The 18397-nt window shown below is 34.4% G+C and overlaps 2 protein-coding genes across 5 annotated transcripts in view; one reads left to right on the forward strand and one right to left on the reverse strand.

Annotated features, from left to right (window-relative positions):
• The window catches only part of LOC147490428 (Pseudouridine synthase family protein), a 28217-nt gene that overhangs the window by 4129 nt on the left and 5691 nt on the right, over positions 1 to 18397 (reverse strand). For 2 of the 3 annotated variants that reach the window (XM_086566818.1, XM_086566816.1), the window contains exons 1-5: positions 3515 to 3652; positions 3366 to 3425; positions 1662 to 1821; positions 1255 to 1327; positions 808 to 850 (exon numbers count right to left, since the gene is read on the reverse strand). In XM_086566818.1, the coding sequence (XP_086422944.1) occupies positions 808 to 850; positions 1255 to 1327; positions 1662 to 1821; positions 3366 to 3425; positions 3515 to 3607 (429 nt within the window). In that variant the 5' untranslated portion in view covers positions 3608 to 3652. Of the gene's footprint in view, positions 1 to 807; positions 851 to 1254; positions 1328 to 1661; positions 1822 to 3365; positions 3426 to 3514; positions 3653 to 18397 lie in introns of those variants that run through there. The other variant, XM_086566817.1, reaches the window with a different exon arrangement.
• LOC147490429 (uncharacterized) lies at positions 5726 to 14604 on the forward strand. 2 transcript variants are annotated; one of them, XM_086568791.1, is made up of 7 exons: positions 5726 to 6192; positions 6269 to 6342; positions 7473 to 7605; positions 9793 to 9953; positions 11694 to 11785; positions 13498 to 13600; positions 14215 to 14604. In XM_086568791.1, exons 3-7 carry the CDS (start codon positions 7527 to 7529, stop codon positions 14314 to 14316), a joined length of 537 nt encoding a protein of 178 aa, XP_086424917.1. In that variant the 5' UTR covers positions 5726 to 6192; positions 6269 to 6342; positions 7473 to 7526; the 3' UTR covers positions 14317 to 14604. The 2 variants fall into 2 exon arrangements, with proteins under 2 accessions (XP_086424917.1, XP_086424916.1); XM_086568790.1 differs by lacking the exons at positions 5726 to 6192; positions 6269 to 6342 and adding an exon at positions 6959 to 7115.

An 18397-nucleotide genomic window follows, 5' to 3' on the forward strand; every position in this document is an offset into this window, starting at 1 on the left:
ATTCCACCACTCAAAAAACAAGTGTCTCATCCTCTCAAATGGCTTGAAAACTTCATACTGTATAGTGTATAGAGTACATAAAAATCAAGTCAAATTCAACCGCTTCATGAACAAAGTTGCTTGTCTTTCACACAGATAGTTACAGGGAATAGCTTGATAGTTAATATTAGCATATGGTTTTTTCGCAAAGAATTATCGGCAGACTACAATGGCATTCATGAAGTAAAAAATGTCAGTGGATGCGGACCTTTGTATATTAACACTCAGGAGGTCTACTTAGGACTTGCATATGCATCAAGAAGACATTACTGAAGTGGATAACAGTTATACAGAAATGAAAACTGGAGAGTGACCAAGGAAGAGAACCATCTTGCTAAGCTGCGAAGTTTCTGGAAGCTGAGACTAGAATTCACAATGTATTTGAAAAGACAAAGTTGTCAAAAGAAATAAACCTTGATCATGATCAAGAAAAGGTCATCACGTGCTTTGTGAATACTTCAATTAACTATGATTATAGCAATTTTCATGCGTCAGTACATCTTTTTGAATGCTAGCAGAAGCTTGAGCCCCAAAACTCCAAAACGTATAGTTAAAGATCATAGAAACTCATTCAAGATAAAAGCCTGCATATTGGTACTCAAACTATTGCCTGTAGAGTACGCATAGATTTACATACACCATGCCTTTTCCTAATACCATACAGTTCTTCCTGCTACTGATGCTCACGTGTCACATCTAAAAGTTCTTTATTTTCTAAATTTAAATCTTTAAAACATAAAGAAGAGAGAGAAAAATATATATACACACCTCAACAGTCGGTTCCACTTGGACTGATGCAAACCCGTAGAACCTGAAAGTCGAACATATGGTCATTAAGTTCAGTCATATTGACACAGATACGGAATGTCCGACATGGCAGCCTAAATGAAGTAGGAGACGGGGACACAGGTAATTACATAGAAAACTATTATAATCCTTTAGTTACTCAACTTAAGATTGGGCTAAAGACCGGAGAAAGCACCCCTTAAAACTAACTAACTTTGAAAGTCGCATATCATATCATGGAGTTGTAACTGTTATTAGGTTATGTTCTTAAGTCTTTTAGGGTATAGAAGAAACACTAGTTTAAAATCATATGCACAACGGGTCCGTATGTCCGACACGGATTTTTTTTAAGAATATGGAGTGTCCATGTTACTTAAACATATGGATAAACTGGTAACAAGCTGCTGAATTTAAAACTGTAAATTGTACCTAGGACCAAAATACATGATTTTGAGAGCAACATATCTCCTCGAAGTGTGATGCGTAGTCTCCAAGGCACAACCTGTTTGCAAACATAGCCAGTATTATGTTCTGAGCAGTTTCACAGCTTTCTGATCAACCACAAGCAATTATATGTCATTAGAAACATCAAGCTTATAGCGTAAACACAGGTAGGATGATGGGAACAGTTTCTCACAATGCACCATGGATTAGAGTTATGAAGTATAGCTCTGTAACACATTCCAATTTTCTGATATGAATCCTATCTGTAATATATATTTCACAAAATTTTACTTATATTGATTGCAGTTTTTTCCCCTCCACTTCTTTTCGGTAGTTATCTATGGGAAACCAGACGATGATCAACTGAAACAACGTGTATAAGTATGCAAAACCTGGTGTGCTCTCTATTAATTCAATATGTTTAGTTGCATCAATGTCTTTGCTTTTTTCATGTCCGACCGCATCTCCAAGTCTTAAATCTCCACATCCTTTGATTGGAAATGATCCGATCGTAACACCGCCTACATTTAGTTTCTTGACACTCTCCACCAACTACATTTCAAAGAACAATTGTATTCAAACACTAAATAAGATAAGAATAATTAAAATAACAATTTAAAAACAGTAGCTAAATATAATGGAAACCACAACCACACGTCCACTGTAATAGTGGCTTAATGACCTTATACAAATAATTGTAATTAAGTAATCTAGCAAAACTTCTGATGAAGATAGTGGTTTCAAATTCATATTTCATATATGTTACAGAGTTGAACTAAACTGCAAGTCCCGCCTTCATGGCAAAAGGCCATTGTAAATAATGTAACAGTAAACCCAACCAACCATACTTTTTAGTTTTATCTTTAAGCAATTTAGGTAAGAGAATCTCCAGTGATCGTACTCCATATCTTAACACAGTACTGTTTCATCCTCCAAAACAAGCATTCTCTCCAGAGGCCCCAATAATAACAATAATTATTATAACTACAATATTAGCAATAATAACTATAACATAAAAATAATATCTCTATGATAATGTAGTTCTAATGAGAATTTATGACTAACTCTAGTCGGAAATGGAAGTGTTCCATAGTTTATTCCTCCCGTAATATTCACAAAAGTAAGAAGTGAAAAGTCTGCAAACTCTAATTTGTCAGTTCATTACTAAATATGAAAGACATTACAAAAACAAATTATATTACAAGAAAACATAAGAAATACATGTAAAGAGACATGATTAACTTCTGGTCAGCGGAATTTGTTCTCTGTCATAGCCATACCTTGAGATCTATAATAAACACTTTGGCTTCTTCACAGTTAAGCAGCTAGAACATCCACATCATTAAAATTCATGGGCACATTTTGCCTGAATTTTTGCTTGCAGATTGGTGAAAAAAGAACGTTGAACTGGATTTGTCATTGAACGCACATTTTTCCATAATGTTTATCTCTTTATCATATTTTTCGTACTCCAGTCTCCTACATTCATTTTCAACTTGGAGCATCATGACTTTAAGCTTCCTATCAGATTCATTGTCGAGTTTGTCCAAGCATCCATTTCCTTTCACTTCTGAATGTGTAATTATCTCAGAAACCTCGTGACTATGCTCCATCAAGTTTATTTCTAACTGATCATCATCAATTGTCTTCTTCCTTTTCAACTTTTCCTGATCCCTCAACATAGGCTGATTCAAGGACACTGTTGGTCTTTGGGCCACCAATAGGTCTTCGTTATCCAAAATGGGTACGTAGGAGTGTCTTGAATGGAGCTCTCGATGTCCTTAAGGATGTGCCACATATGAACGAATGCAAAACCCTTTTTCCACTCTCAGATTGTGCGAATAGGATTTCGGCTTTAGTCATCTACATGTAGTTTTTATACATACAAATTAAAATTTGTAAATCTAACAGTTAACATGTGTTCTACCTTCACTCATAAGTCCACATAGTATATAGATTAATGCTATATGTTCACATACTCGTTTTCAACTATTTGCAAAACATGGGGCACCCTCTAGAAAGAACATTGTAACCAAAAAAACCACTGGAGTAAAAACACTTGAAAAAATAAGTAGATAAGTAAACAAGCAAAATACCTTTCGACATTGGCAACTGGATAACTGAGACGACAGTTTAGCATTCTCCAGCTCTAATTCCTGGTTAAAAGAAAACAGTGTTCATTATTATAAGAAGTAACTTAAAAAGCAAATGGAAAAATTGGAAAGAGATAACAAAAAGATTATACCTTTACTCTATTTTGTAGAAATTTGAGCTGGTTTTGAAGATGGGCGACTTGAAAATCTCTACTTTTGGTTTCTTCACACTCTTTTTCTGCCATTAATGTCTACACTCTTCTTCTTCTAAAATGCAACGGTCATATATATTCATAGTAAACAGGGTAAGTTAATTCAAAATTATTTTCCAAGTATACCCCTGGTACGAAATAATAAACGGCCCAGCCTAACCAAAATGACCCGGTGGTGTATGAACAATCGCATTAATATGAGCTATGAACACTCATTGTTCATATAAATAATTATTGTTTATTATTCATACCTATTTGGGATATAAGCAATCATTGTTTATACATCAACATAATGTATGATCAGTAAAAATACATATTAAAGTATAAACAATCATTGTTTATACCTTAACGGCTCAACATGAGCTATGAACAATTGTTGTTCATATCTATTTGGGTATGAACACCGATTGTTCATATCTCAATATAATGTATGGTCAATAAGAACATTTATTAGAATATGAACAGTCATTGTTCATACCTATTTGGTGTATAAACAATCATTGTTCATACATCAACATGAGTTATGGACAATTATTGTTTATACCCATTTTGGGTATGAACAATTAGTGTTCATACTTTTGGATATGAACAATCATTATTCATAAATCAACATGAACTATGAACAGTCATTGTTCATACATCAACATGAGTTATGAATAATCATTGTTCATACTTATTTGGGGTATGAACAATCAATGTTCATATAAATAATTATTGTTCATAATTATTTGGAATATTAACAGTCAATGTTCATATCACAATATAATATATGATCAATAAGAGTACTCATTGGAGTATGAACAATCAACAACCATTGTTCATACCTATTTTCGGATATGAACAATAATTGTTCTTATTGTTGATATCTATTTGGGGTATGAACAATTAATATTCATACCTTAACATAATTAACATAATTCATGATCAGTAATAACACCTATTGGAGTATGAACAATCACTGTTTATACCTCAACATAAGCTATGAACAATCGCTGTTCATACATCAATATATTGTATAATGTACGTTCACCTATTTGGGTATGAACAATCATTGTTCATATATTAGTATAAGATATTGATCATAGTAAAACGACATAAAGGGTAAAATCGAAAAATATTTATTTCAAATCCGGATCATTTGTCCATGAGGGTTATTTTTGCTCAAAAACTGGTTTTCAGGATTATTTTCACCCGATATTTGTCATTGTGAGTGGTTATAAAAAAATCTTGTCCTTTAGAGTTGTTTTGAATCAAAATTGGGTTTTGGGACCAATTTCTTGAGGGGTGAAACTGTTTATTTTTATAGTAAAATTCAGACACTTCTCCCTTGATTTATCACTCTTTCAATTTTACAAACAATTATGAAATTGCCACTGACTGAAAATTGTATTTTTGTACTGACCGACCCAAACCAACTGGCCTCACACACGTGGCGTAGACACGTGACAATTAACTAGTAAAAATAAAATGTGAGCTGGATTGTAATTTGGTGTCTAACTGGAAACACATTAATATTATTGGTGTCTAATTGTTAAATTACTCTATATATAAAGTAATGCTAATGTATATCTCAATAGGACACTGATAAATTTGATTGTTGTGCACACCATAGTACAAAATATCTCGATATATCGCGATATTTGGGGATATCTATCCATATTTCAAAAAAAGATATATAAATATCACAATATGTTAAGAGATATATACGACTGCAAATATCTACGATATTTTGACGATATTTGTGATATTTGTGATATTTGAGGATATTTAGGGATATTTGGAGATATTTAGCGATATTTTGTGTATATAACAATTTTATTTAATATTTACCATTATATTTTAAATAAATATAAATAATGTATCATGATATATCAAGAAATATCTACAATATCTACGATATTTATCGATATTTTAGATATATCCACGATATTTGCATGTGAAACAATGTCAAATATCTCCAAAGAGAGGATATATCCACGATACATATCCAGAAATTGAATATCGATAAATATCCATATCCTGATATTTTGTACTATGGTGCACACTGCCCATATATATACATGTGCACAATAATATCAGGTTAAACTAGACTTTTCATCAACTCGGTCTTTTTATAAAAAGCGGCGGTGACTTTTTACTTTTACTTTTTAGATCTGAATACTGACACTGTTGTTTCCTGAGTACGTACAGGATCTAAATTCTGACACCTTTGTTATATAAGTAGTCAGAAAAACTCAAAACTGAACATCATCAGATATAATGACTTATTTTACTTCACTTTTTCGTAAGCTCAAGAAAAAACTAACTTGTAATAATCAAGTCATGGATGAGAATTTTCTTGGTGGGAAATGCATCGACCACCACCACCACCACCACTACCACCACCACCAAGAAAAGGAGGAACAAAAGGAACAAGTAAGAAGAAGACTAAAGACTACGATTACTACATAATGGAGTAATTGTAACATTAGATGGTGATGATAGAGTTTTCGATGATGGTGCAATTCTCTTTGAAGGAGACGTAGTTAAGAAGATAGATAAGTCTTTTGTACTCTTGAGAGATTATAGTTATTATGCCGATGAAGTCATTGATCTCCAACATCGAATTGTGCTTCCAGGTTTTCAATTTTCAATTGTTTTTTTTTTTTTTTTCTTTCTAAAATTGCAATCTAATCAAGTAATTAAACCATGCAGGTTTGTTTAGTTCCCCTCATCACGCCGACGAATTCAACGTTATCTCAACTCAAATCCAAATCTTACGTTCTTCTGTAAGTTTTAATTATTCATCCATTGTTATTAACACAAATTTTACCACTTTTCCAACTAAAAACAAACAAGCCCTTTAAAATTAGTGGTGTCATTAAAACTATTAGTTGGAAAAGTGGTGCCCATGGTAAAATGTGTATGTATGTGGCTATGGAGTATTATTTTGTCACTCCTTGACATACTTTTTTTTTGCCATCTAATATCCAGCCTCATCCTCATTTAATGGAATGTGCTAACAAAAAAAGAGAATATGAGGAGGATGAGGATCATCTGTGGCACAAGTTCATTACAGCTTGTTGTGCTAGTAGGTGAGCTGTGAGCAAGTGGCACTCTAATGAACCACCACACAATTCCGTGTCAAATTTAGCAAAAGGAGTGGTGATTTAACCTGGTTCCAGTGAGTCCATATCCTTTCGAGATGATGTTTGGAAGCTTGGATAGGTATTGCTATGCGTAAAGAGCAATACAATGATTTTGCATAGCTTGGTCTCTGATAAAAATGCTAGAATCTTAGATTACCTAGAAAGAGAGGGGAATGGTTTGGTGTGGAGTGTGGGCCATGGCATTGCGGGAAGGGATTATGACAACTAGAGATGTTATGTACTTTTTGAACTACTAATTACCATGTAGGGAGGGCCATGGCATTGCGGGAAGGGATTATGACAACTAGAGATGTTATGTACTTTTTGAGCTACTAATTACCATGTAGGGAAGAGCTTTTAGAAGGTGATAAGAGATGTCGTGTTTGGGACAAGGGGTTCAACTTATCTCAGTGGTTAGTACCCTTTCTCAACTTGTGTGTAGGAGACTTTCTTCTCTTTATTCAACAAACCATGGCACCACTATGTAGTGTCATGGAAGCATTAGGATATGTTATCATTGTTCATCCATTTTCTATTAAAGTGCTTAGCAGACATTCCAAGTGCAATTGTGTAAGTTTTTTGGAAGAAGTGGAAAGGAAGGGTTTTCGTGAGGTAAGAAAGGGATTAGAATAGGACAATTTTTTTATATCAAATAGATGATCGGTTAGGAAGGTGCAAATCCAAACTTTAGGCGACTGAGATCTCTAGATATTTTGTGTATTTGGGGATTCTATTGTCATGTAATATAATGTGTTTGTACTTTTTGGCAGATTCTTTCACGGGTAGGAGAAGACGATTCTCATATTTCTATTAATGCACTGCGGATGCTTGGATTTGCACCTATAAAGAAAAAGATTGGTGATTACATATCTTTCTCTTTAGGTACAGTCGGAACATCATCAGGTAAAAAGATTGCCATTTTGTTCCTTGCCCTTGTATTTGTTATATAGGAGGGGTTCTAAGGATGTATCTTATAAAAACACGTAAACAAACTCAAAATCGTTAGGGCATCTATAACTTTTAGATTAGGCTAATTTTTTGTAAATACGATCTCCTAACAATTTCAAACATTGTCACAAATAAAAATAAATTATAAACTTGCCAAATATCTTATCAAAAATGGTGAAAATGAACGGTCCACAATTAGCCAATTGTTTTAATTTGTTGACTACATTTGACAAATTTATAAATTTTTGATTTTTTCGATTATTTGTGGCAATATTTAGAATAGTTAGGAGATCATATCTACAAAAAATTAGCCTAATCTAAAACTTATAAATATCCTAACGATTTTGAGTTTGTTTACGTGTTTTTAAAATATATATCCCTAGAACCCCTCCCTTGTTCTATTTGTCTCTATCAACGAATTTATATGGTTGAAATCTATATTAATTAATTTATGCCAACTGAGTTACGACTGGCTCGAAAGATTACGTAAGAGGATTAGGTTCTAGTATCAATGGTAGTGGATTGAATGTTATGCTTAGTGTAATACCCTGTGGAGGTATACTGAAAAGGCGTCTATCCCGTGGGGAGAGGTTGCGTCAGGTATCTAGAAAAGCGCCTAACCCGTGGGGTGACGGTTGCACCAGATATGCATTCTACCACTTGGGAAGTTGTTCGAGATCTGGGGATTAAGTAATTGATCCGCTAAATCCTAATGTCGAGGTTTTTTCCAGATCGTTTGGTTGTGGGGTTGGTGAGAACTCCACAGTTAAGCGTGCTCAGGCATGAATAGTCCAAAGATGGGTGACTTCCTGAGAAACTGCTGTTCAGAGTTTGAAAACCCCACACTGTCGGATGTACGCAGTGGCTAAGTGGAGACAGTATCGACGTGGTAGGATGAAGCAGGTCATTACAAAATGGTATCAGAGCCAATGATGGCTCTCTCATGAGGTGGGGAGAATGTAATACCCCGTTAGGGTATACTGAAAAGGCGCCTATCCCGTGGGCGGGGAGAGGTTGCGACTGGTATCTGAAAAGGCCTAACCCAGGAGATGACGGTTGTGCCAGATATGCATTCTACCACTTGAGAAGTTGTTCAAAATTTGGAGCTTAAGTAATTGATCCGCTAAATCCTAACGTTGAGGCCTTTTCCAGATCGTTTAGTTGTGGAGTTGGTGAGAACTCTACAGTTAAGCGTGCTCAGGCAGGAGTAGTGCTGTTATCCAGAGTCCGAAAACCCCACTGTCGGATGTCCGCAGTGGCTAAGTGGGGACAGTATCGACGTGGTAGGATGAGGCGGGTTGTTACACTTAGACCAGCTATATTCAAGTATATGTTTAAGGCTAACCTTTTTCTAATTGAATAGAAAGAGCAAGAGACAGTATGACACAATGCACATGCACAAAACTAATGACCAAAGGTGTATATTGGACAACTTGTAGAGAGTGTTCCATTTTTGCTACAAAGTTGCCTCCAGCCCAGTCAAACACCAATATGTATGCAAGCAAACAAAATAATTATAGAAAAATATAATTTCACAATTTGGTCTTTTGTTTTTTTGCACGCGTGTTAGCGCTTGATTGGGCCGGATGCAAATTATGTAGAAGAACTTTGTCAGTGTTATGGAAATGTAGAATATGGCTATAACAATCCGCCCCATCCTAACACGCCGATACTGTCTCCACTTAGCCATTGCGGACCTCGGATAGTGTGGGGTTTTGTTCAGACGGGACTTCCCAAAAGGTCACCCATCCTAAATATTACTCTCGCCATAACACGTTTAACTGTAGAGTTTTTCACCAACCCTTCAGCCAATTGTGCTTAAAAAGGCCTCGACGTTAGAATTTGGCATATAACCAGGATCTTGGACAGCTGTCCAAGCGAATCGAAATCACACTATGGCGCAACCGTCACCCATACCCATACCCATGCCTTTCCATACCCCTCCTAGGGCCATGCCCCAAAAGTATCACAATAGCTAACCATGCTAGAGTAGACTGCATATGGTTGGTTATTGCCGTGTCATTAATTTTAACCTTATTATTGCCCTTATCTTTTTGCTATCTATCTATTCCTTTTCTCTTCGTGCTTCTCTAGAAAAAAAGTTTAGCTCAAACTTATGGTAATGTCTTGCTCTTTGTACAGCTGATGAGATGTTTGTGTCTGCTCTAATTAACAAAGGAAGCGAAACATGCATCAAAGGAACAACGGCTCCCACAACTCTCCCTACTGAAGCCATTATAAAGAATGATGCAAAGTCAGTATTGGGGGATGATGGAATATGTTCCTTTGAGGTTGGCAAAAAGGTTTGATTAATGACTCTCTTCTCTTCATATTTTTTTCATCTAAGAGTATGATTGTCACAACAGATTGAGTTCATTGGTTTTAAGCCCTATTATTCTTTTTCAATCCGAAAAATGTCAGTGACCTGTTGTCATCTCAGTGCCTTGCTACAGGGAAAAATATTTGGAATAATCTCCATTATTGTATTGGTTTTTAGCTATGATTGTCCAAGACTAAACGGACTCACAATTGAAAAGTGTAATGTCTTACGATAATATATACTCTAAGTTACCTAATGTTGGTGGGCATTATCCTCGATTATCCACTTCTCGATTGTGAGGAGATCATCTTGAACTAAGATCCTTCATTAAGATGGGTTTAATAAATGTGTACATATAGCAAGGAGAAGAAATGTTTCTTTTAATGTTTAATTGTCAGTATTTTGTATCATCTCTGGTGTGGTCTTTTGAACCCTAATTTATTTTAATTGGCCTATCATTAGTCGTTATTACACTGCAAGCATGTCGCTCACCAAACTATCAAATAGGTAATAAATTTAAACTATAACTCAATTATTGAGTTTCACTTGCTCGTATAAAAAAGGAAGTATAATATTCAGAGACACATACATTCTATAAAACAGTTATCTCACTTAATTCTGGTACCAAACTAATTTTTTTAGAGCTTTATAACTTAATGAGTTATCCCTATTTGGTCTTATCATTCTTGACAAGGGAGGGCACTACCGCTCCTGGGAAGGATCTGCCTTTTTGCATAGTCCTGACTTCACGTAATTCAAATATGAAAACATTAAAAACTGTTGAACACCCATTATTTACAACAAGAAATTGGTCCCAAGGCCTATTTTCAAGTGAAAATCACTTTCAAAACCAGCGATTTTTTTTAATCACTCTCAAGGGCAAATTTCAGGTGAAAATAACCTGGAAAATCAATTTTCGAGTGAAAATAACCCTTAAGGACAAATGGCCCGGATTTGAAATAAATATTTTCTGATTTTACCCTTTTTGTTGTTTTGCTATGAACAATAATTATTCATACCCAAATAGGTGAATGTACTTCATATAATATATTGATGTATGAACTATGATTGTTTATAGTTCATGTTGAAGTATAAACAATAGTTGTTCATACTCCAATAGGTATTCTTACTGATCATACATACATTATGTTGAGGTATGAACAATCATTGTTCATACCCCAAATAGGTATATACTCCAATAAGTGTTCTTATTGATCATACATTATGTTGAGGTATGAACATTGATTGTTCATACCCCAAATAGGTATGAACAATGATTGAATTGTTCATACTCCAATAAGTGTTCTTATTGATCATACATTATGTTGAGGTATGAACAATGAACAATGAGTGTTCATAGCTCATGCTAAGGTATGAACAATCATTGTTCATATCTATTTTAGGTATGAACAATCATTGTACATACTATATACACTAAGTCGTTTCGGTTGAGCCTGGTCGTTTATTATTTAGTGCAAGGGGTATACTTCACCTTTCATCTACCCGAGCCGTTTTTAATTTCGCGTCAATGGTATACTTGATCTTTCATCTACCCGGTCCTTGTGAGTGATTAAAAAAAAAGTGTCCTCTAGAGTTACTTTTTCCCCCGATCTGTCCTGGAGAGTCACTCCCTGTATTTACAAGGTCTTACTCGGTTTTGTTTTATTTCCATTCTCCTTTAACCAATTAACTTTACTGAGGAATTTCTTCTTTTATTTGGTAGGCTGACTTGGTCACAGTCAACCCTTTTGCTTGGCCTATTGTTCGTCAACACGACTGGTTTTCTGAAGAAAGGGCATGCTCAATATGGTTAACGTAAGATGTATATACAACTTATTACTTTTCTCATGTTGTATTCATTTTAGAAATTTAGAATGCTTGCTTGTTTGCTTTTCTTCGGCTTCTGATACAAGTTATCAACTTAGTCACATTTTGTCAAGTGCTTCTTATTGCACATGAATTACAATGTTTATGAAATTCGATTTGGTCAAAGGTCAATGCATATTTTTACCTCCGAAACTTCAACCATTATATGTAGATTTTCTTGTGGATTTGGTTATGCATCATGCATTCATTTAATTGATGTAGAAGTCTATCATCATTCTGCTCTACTTCCTAATTAGTCTACTTTTAACATTTGCATGATGAGCAAGATTTTTCTTATTGTCACTTACGTCACATTGGGGTCTATCTCGGATATATCAGAGATATTAGGATATGTTTCCAAAAATAGTATATTTTTATTTTCCCAAACTTGAACTAAAGTATTCCTTAAGACTCATGAGTCATGTTTTTAGTATAGTTCATAAAGTCAAATTCAAATATACGTTTAGGATACTAATGAAGAAATACTATGAACTCTAACATATTCTAACTTTATTTCAACCAGAGTCCAGTAAGTAAGACTTGATTGGAGAGTCATTATAAGTATTACCGTGTGGCACTCCTATTGTTCCACTCCATACTAAACTAGTCAACTCTTGCTTCATCAGCTACTACAAGGCATCCATTAAATGATTTTCTTTCCATTTAATTCAAAACATATTCTAAAGATAGCTAGGATCTGATTCTAGGTTCTTATGATAGTATTAAAGGGCTCTGTTAGTGTTCTTTTACTTGTGGGACATTTCCTGAGGGTGTCCAACGGGCTGAAACTATTAAGGACGTATTTTCTTTCCTCTATTCTTCTCCAGATTTTTTTTTTATCTTCTCCTCTTACTCATTCATCAATAAAAGTATTTTGACTTGCTCGTATTTATCAATTAAGTTATGTTTTTGGTGTGGTGGGTCTGGATATCCATGATCGGTGGTCGGAATTTAAGAGTTACTAGCATGAACTAGGTCTGCAAGCTTACATGTTTGATGCTTCTGATTACTTCCATTAAGGAGCATGTATTGGAAAAATCCATACTATCATGTCACCTAGGCTAAAGCCCATAGTTTGACCTCATCCATGGGTGATGGGTGTCGGGTTTTCTCAAAGGGCGTCTTCAGTTGTATGTTATAGATTATTTCTGTATATGAGGGATCTAGAACAGCTTCCTAACCCATGTGGGATTCACACTACCATTCCCTCTTATGGCTAGAGGCCTTTCCAGCATACCCACCCTTGTACCATGGGGTATCACAGAAATTGCATATATGGTGTGATTGTCGTTGGACAAAATTCAAGTATGCATCCTAGATTTATAGAGTCATGAGCTTTTGCTCTAAACAATGCTAAACCAGTTTTGCAATGTGACATATTAGATACTGGCGTTGCCTGGTAAATTTGAGTCAAGTAGTCGTTAAGGTTGTGAACTCTGGTTGTAGTATGATATTGAAGATTGACCTGCTTATATGAACATCTGACATGACTGCCATGCATGGTGTCTGAGAGTTTAATTTTATTGATTTCCCGCAGCGGTAAATGATTATGTTAATATGCCGTGTATTATTGCTGTTTCTGCCTTAATTGAAAGTTTCAGAATACTAATATATTGTAGGGTTTGTAATGACTAATGACTGACATTTGTGGTTGCTTTCAGCCTATTGAGCCTTGTTTATTGTGCGCGGACAGAAGACATTGAATCTGTTATGTGCAGTGGTCAGTGGATTATGTACAGGCAAAAGATAATGAACACAAATGAGGTACATTAGCTAAATTTCATGCATTATCGGTTTTGACGGAAATTTAAGAGTGCTTCCATACCCTTATGTGTGTTGGGTCTTAAGCTTCGACAGTATTTGTTGATCTTTGAAAATCTCCTCATCATGCCGACAGATATTTTTTTCCCCCAAAATGCTCATGCTACCCTATTCCCAATTGTAATTCTTCATCAAATGTCCATTGGCATGCTGTCTGATTTAGGAGTTAGGACTAATATACTGGCTTTCGGATTGTGTTATGGGTATTGCTCATACATTTCTTTATAAGCTCATCAGTTATCATGTTAGTGCACATCCTAAAAGAAGTTTTGCAGGTAGATGTGTCTTAGAGACTTTGACTACATGTTTGTTAGTTTTAAGAATCACACTGTAGTGTATTGGAATTACGAAGGCATCAAAGTAATACTGACCTTTTTCCTATTGTTGTTGTCGGGTTGTTCAAACTGGAGAACATGCATAATCATTTCTAGCTTTGACTTGTAAACATGTAAAATCTGTTTCCTTCTTCCAATTGGTTTTTAGGTTGAATGAAGTACAAGTTTTATAATTTTGTTTGGGAATTGGACCTCATCTAGTTATAAACTGTTACTGTACAGGCAAGCACCCTTCTGACTGCCAAGGGAGCTTCATTTGGATTTCTGAAGAAGGGAGGGACTAGAATTCCTAACAGAATGAACATTATCCATGGTTTTTTTTAGAATACTTTCATCGGCTTCACTCGTTGCAGTTCCTGTGTAATGTTATATAGTAAGCTAGTCAGTTGAATTTGTAATTATATCTTTTAATGGTTGTGTAGAATTCTTTCTTCAGCTTCGCTCTTTGTAGTGCAGTTTTAATGTTATATAAGCTTATCAGATGAAAAATATATACCAATGGCCTGTATGCTGAATGTGGTTTTCTTTACGTACAGTAGTAATGTTATTCCTCCTCCCTCTCTTTAGTGTACATTTCAAGGTGAGTTTGGAAATAGAATGTGAGTTTTGCAAGTCGGCTTTTCATCCCAACGCTTTTGTATATCTTTAAGCACATTCGTGCATGGAGAAAGAGTTTACAGGAAAGCATCGAGAGAAAATGGTATTAATGCAAATGTCCTAGGTTGTGTAAACGTGGTACACGGGATCAATGGTTATGCAGGCTGTCATAGATTGGCTGATTTCTAATGGGCCAATGATGTATGAGAATCACATGGTTTGATTAGTTGATTAGTTGATTAATTGCATATTTGCATTCTTCTGGGCCATGGCAAATAGCTATCTTGTCAACCAATTTGCTTCGTTGCTGCAGCATACAAAATCGGGTGGTATTTTTTTTTGATGGATAATGTTTTTCCAAGCGTTTCATATTGTTTTCCTAAATATTGCTACACATATTTTAAACAACTACCAATATTTTTTGAAAACCAAATACTTAACTAGGATCTTAGCATTCCACCTGGCTTTCAATTATGGGAGGCAGTTTTGTACATGACCCGCTAACTCGACACGAAATTAGTGGATTTGGGTTGGGAAAAACTTTTGGGTCATTTAAGGGTTGACTTGCCGAACCTGTCAAATAAATGGGTTGGGTTAGGGTCACATATGTTAACCCGGGTAATCCGTTAGTAGACCTGATTAATTATCGGGTCTGATAGATCGGGTCATCAACCCGTGACCTATATGACCTGTTTTAAGATATGTTTTCTTATTTTTTAGATTTCATCATCCCAACAACCTAAAATAAATTACTAAAAGGAGAAGGATCAGTTGTCATATTGATTCATTCAATAAATATATATTTCGTTACTATATTTTCATAAATATGTAATTGAATTACGATGGTTTTTGAGAATTAATACATTTTTTTTTAGATATATATATTTTTGGTAAATAAAATTATGGAATACTAAATATTTTGTATACATGTTATCTGTGATCCCAATCTAAAATTGACCCGCTAGCTTAGCGGGTCACCTGTTGGATAACCCGTTATATATGTGGGTTGGGTTTGATAAACTTGACACGATTAGTAATTGGGTCGATTTTGGGTTTGCTCTCTTAACACGTGACCCAAATATGACACGGCACGAACTTGATCCATTGCCACCCCTACTTTCAATGACCTACGTACTCATCGCCCTACTCTACTCAGCTCCTATCGACAAACAACTAAAAAAAGTCATCACCTTACAAAAGGGGCTACTATACATACGGTTTAGCAAAAAGGGAAACTACAAGATAACGATTTTGTTACTTCACTCAGTTCACTGTCACTTACCGAAAATTAAAACTCCTTGCCCACCCTTACGTCATGTACTGCTTTTATCAGTTTATGTATTGAAAGAAAAACATTTTCTTTCATATATTTATTGGTATGTTTTCTAAACCTTAATTCTCCGATCCCATTTTTTTTTTCAGTTTTTTGTTAAAGAATTTTTTTAATTCATTTTTGTAATGAATTATATCGGTTACTCGAGTCTATTACAACTTTAGTTTGTTGCATAAATTTTTTTGATTGTCCACTGTAGCGAATTTACTTATGAATCTCTATAAAGCATTGATTGGAATTTTGGGATTGAATGAAAACAAAAATAATTAAAATAAAAGCCAAAGCAATTAATGAAGAAAAAAATATGTACTAGTGTCCAAACATGTACCATTGCAAACAATGCTGAGATCATAAACCATGTTGGCTCAACAAGCTTGAAAATCCAAATTTTACTTACTATAGATTTATGAGATAGTGTAAACATGGGAATTATATTCCCAATCCAGAATTTTCAGTAACACCATTTTTTGCTATTAATATCAATTACCCTTTAGCTTAAAAAAAAATCTAAACATTGTACAATATTCTTGTTGTCTGAGTGGTGATTTTTTTTTTCCCAATGCATTTGGGCTATTTCCCTTATAGTTCAAAAGAATTCATTGCTTCTGTCATTTGTGGAATTTTAAAGTGGTTAGTTTCCATTAGCATCTATATTTGCAAGAAGCATATTTTGTAGGCACTTTCTTCTTAAGCACCTAATTTTCCAAAGCTAAAAGTCAGTATATTTATTTTTTCTCCTCAACCGTTTTATTAAGCAGTCTAGTCTTTTGTATATGTTTTTTGTAATTCCAAGATTTACATGTCTTTTGTGATGGGGATTCGAATTGTGTTTTTCTTTGTACTTTTTAAAATATGTAACGGAAAACAAAAATACGACAAATTGGATGCTATCATATTTTTTTTTTTCTAGTGACTAGTTGTGGCCAACCCTCACCCAATTTCCTAGCTCCACCACCGAATGCATGCATGGGTTTGTGTAACATTCATAAAATGGATGTACGGGAAATCATAAAATGGATGCAATTGCACTGAACTAACCTCAAATAATAATTAACAGGAAATTGAAAACTTGATGCAACTGCATTGAACTAATTTTAAAGAATAATTAATGAGAATTTGGAAACTGATGCAACGTACTACATTAAACTAACCTCAAAGAATAATTAATGGAAAATCAGAAACTTGATGCAAATGCATTGAACTAATAAGCCTAAAACATATTTGTATTATATGTAGGGGGAATAAATGTCTCGACAAATATAGTTTTGTATTTTAAGTAGTGTTTATTATAATTATTTTATTGTGATTGGGAATGCCTTGCTATTCAAGTAGCTTCAATATTATCTTCGCCACATTGAGCATTCTCACAAAACTTCATTCAAACTTCTATTGTTAAACCTAACAATAAAAAGAAGTCGATGAGTTTTATCAATGTTTGATGCTTCCTTTTTATAGAGAGCGGTGCAAGAAATTTAAATGAGTAATTAATATAATTTTTATATCTCATAGCTATGCATAGTTGCTAATATTTTTTAGAATAATTTAATATAACGGCACATGTTCGTAGGACACGTTCATGTGATAAATCTTTTCAAGTGAGAGTAGTGTATTCTTTGAGGATATGAAAACAATCAATCTGTTTTAGTGATTTGTACACATTAGTACGTAAGCTGAGCGGTGATGATTTACCGCTAAATCACCATAAATATAATAAAACTATTATACAAGCTAGATCGAGTTTAAGATAATTTTATTTGAAAATTACGGATTAATATCCTAAACCACAAAGTGAAGATGCTATCTCAATTTGATCTCTTAATTTCCAAGTACTTATGCACCATAATCACTTCTCATTAACGTATTTCGGTTTATTTTCAATAAAAATATATTCTGATTTGAAAATTTGCCGATAAATCATCATAAATCTAAGAAAACTATTAATTATTCAAGCTAAATTGAGTTTAAGATAATTCTATTTGAAAATTATGGATTAATATCCTAAACCACAAAGTGAAGAGGCTATCTCAATTTGATCCCTTAGTTTTCAAATACTTATGCACTATAATCGTTGCTCATTAACGTATTTCGGTTTATTTTCAATAAAAATATATTCTGATTCGAAAATTTGTGTGAGACATTTTATAAAGCCTTTATGCCCGGTCCAAAATATAGTATCATATTAAAACTGCAGCTTCAACTGTGAACAAGTTCCAACAATGCAATTTCGAAAGAAGACGAGTGTCTTGATTTCTAACAGACCACCTAGCAAACTGTTCAAAAAAGAAAAGGATTGTAAATTGACCTGAACTTTGAAATGATTTGATCTGAATGGATTGAGGCATGTATGTGAGATATGTAATATATGCAATGTGCGAAAATCACAGCGGCTTCTACTTAATTTGGACTTCTGGATGTGTGTGCAATAGGGCAATCGGCACAACTATCCAAAGTAAATTTTTTTGTCCTTGCCTTTCT

The sequence above is a fragment of the Coptis chinensis genome, chromosome 6 (assembly GCF_015680905.1).
Source record: "Coptis chinensis isolate HL-2020 chromosome 6, ASM1568090v1, whole genome shotgun sequence".
NCBI classification, from domain to species: Eukaryota; Viridiplantae; Streptophyta; class Magnoliopsida; order Ranunculales; family Ranunculaceae; genus Coptis; species Coptis chinensis.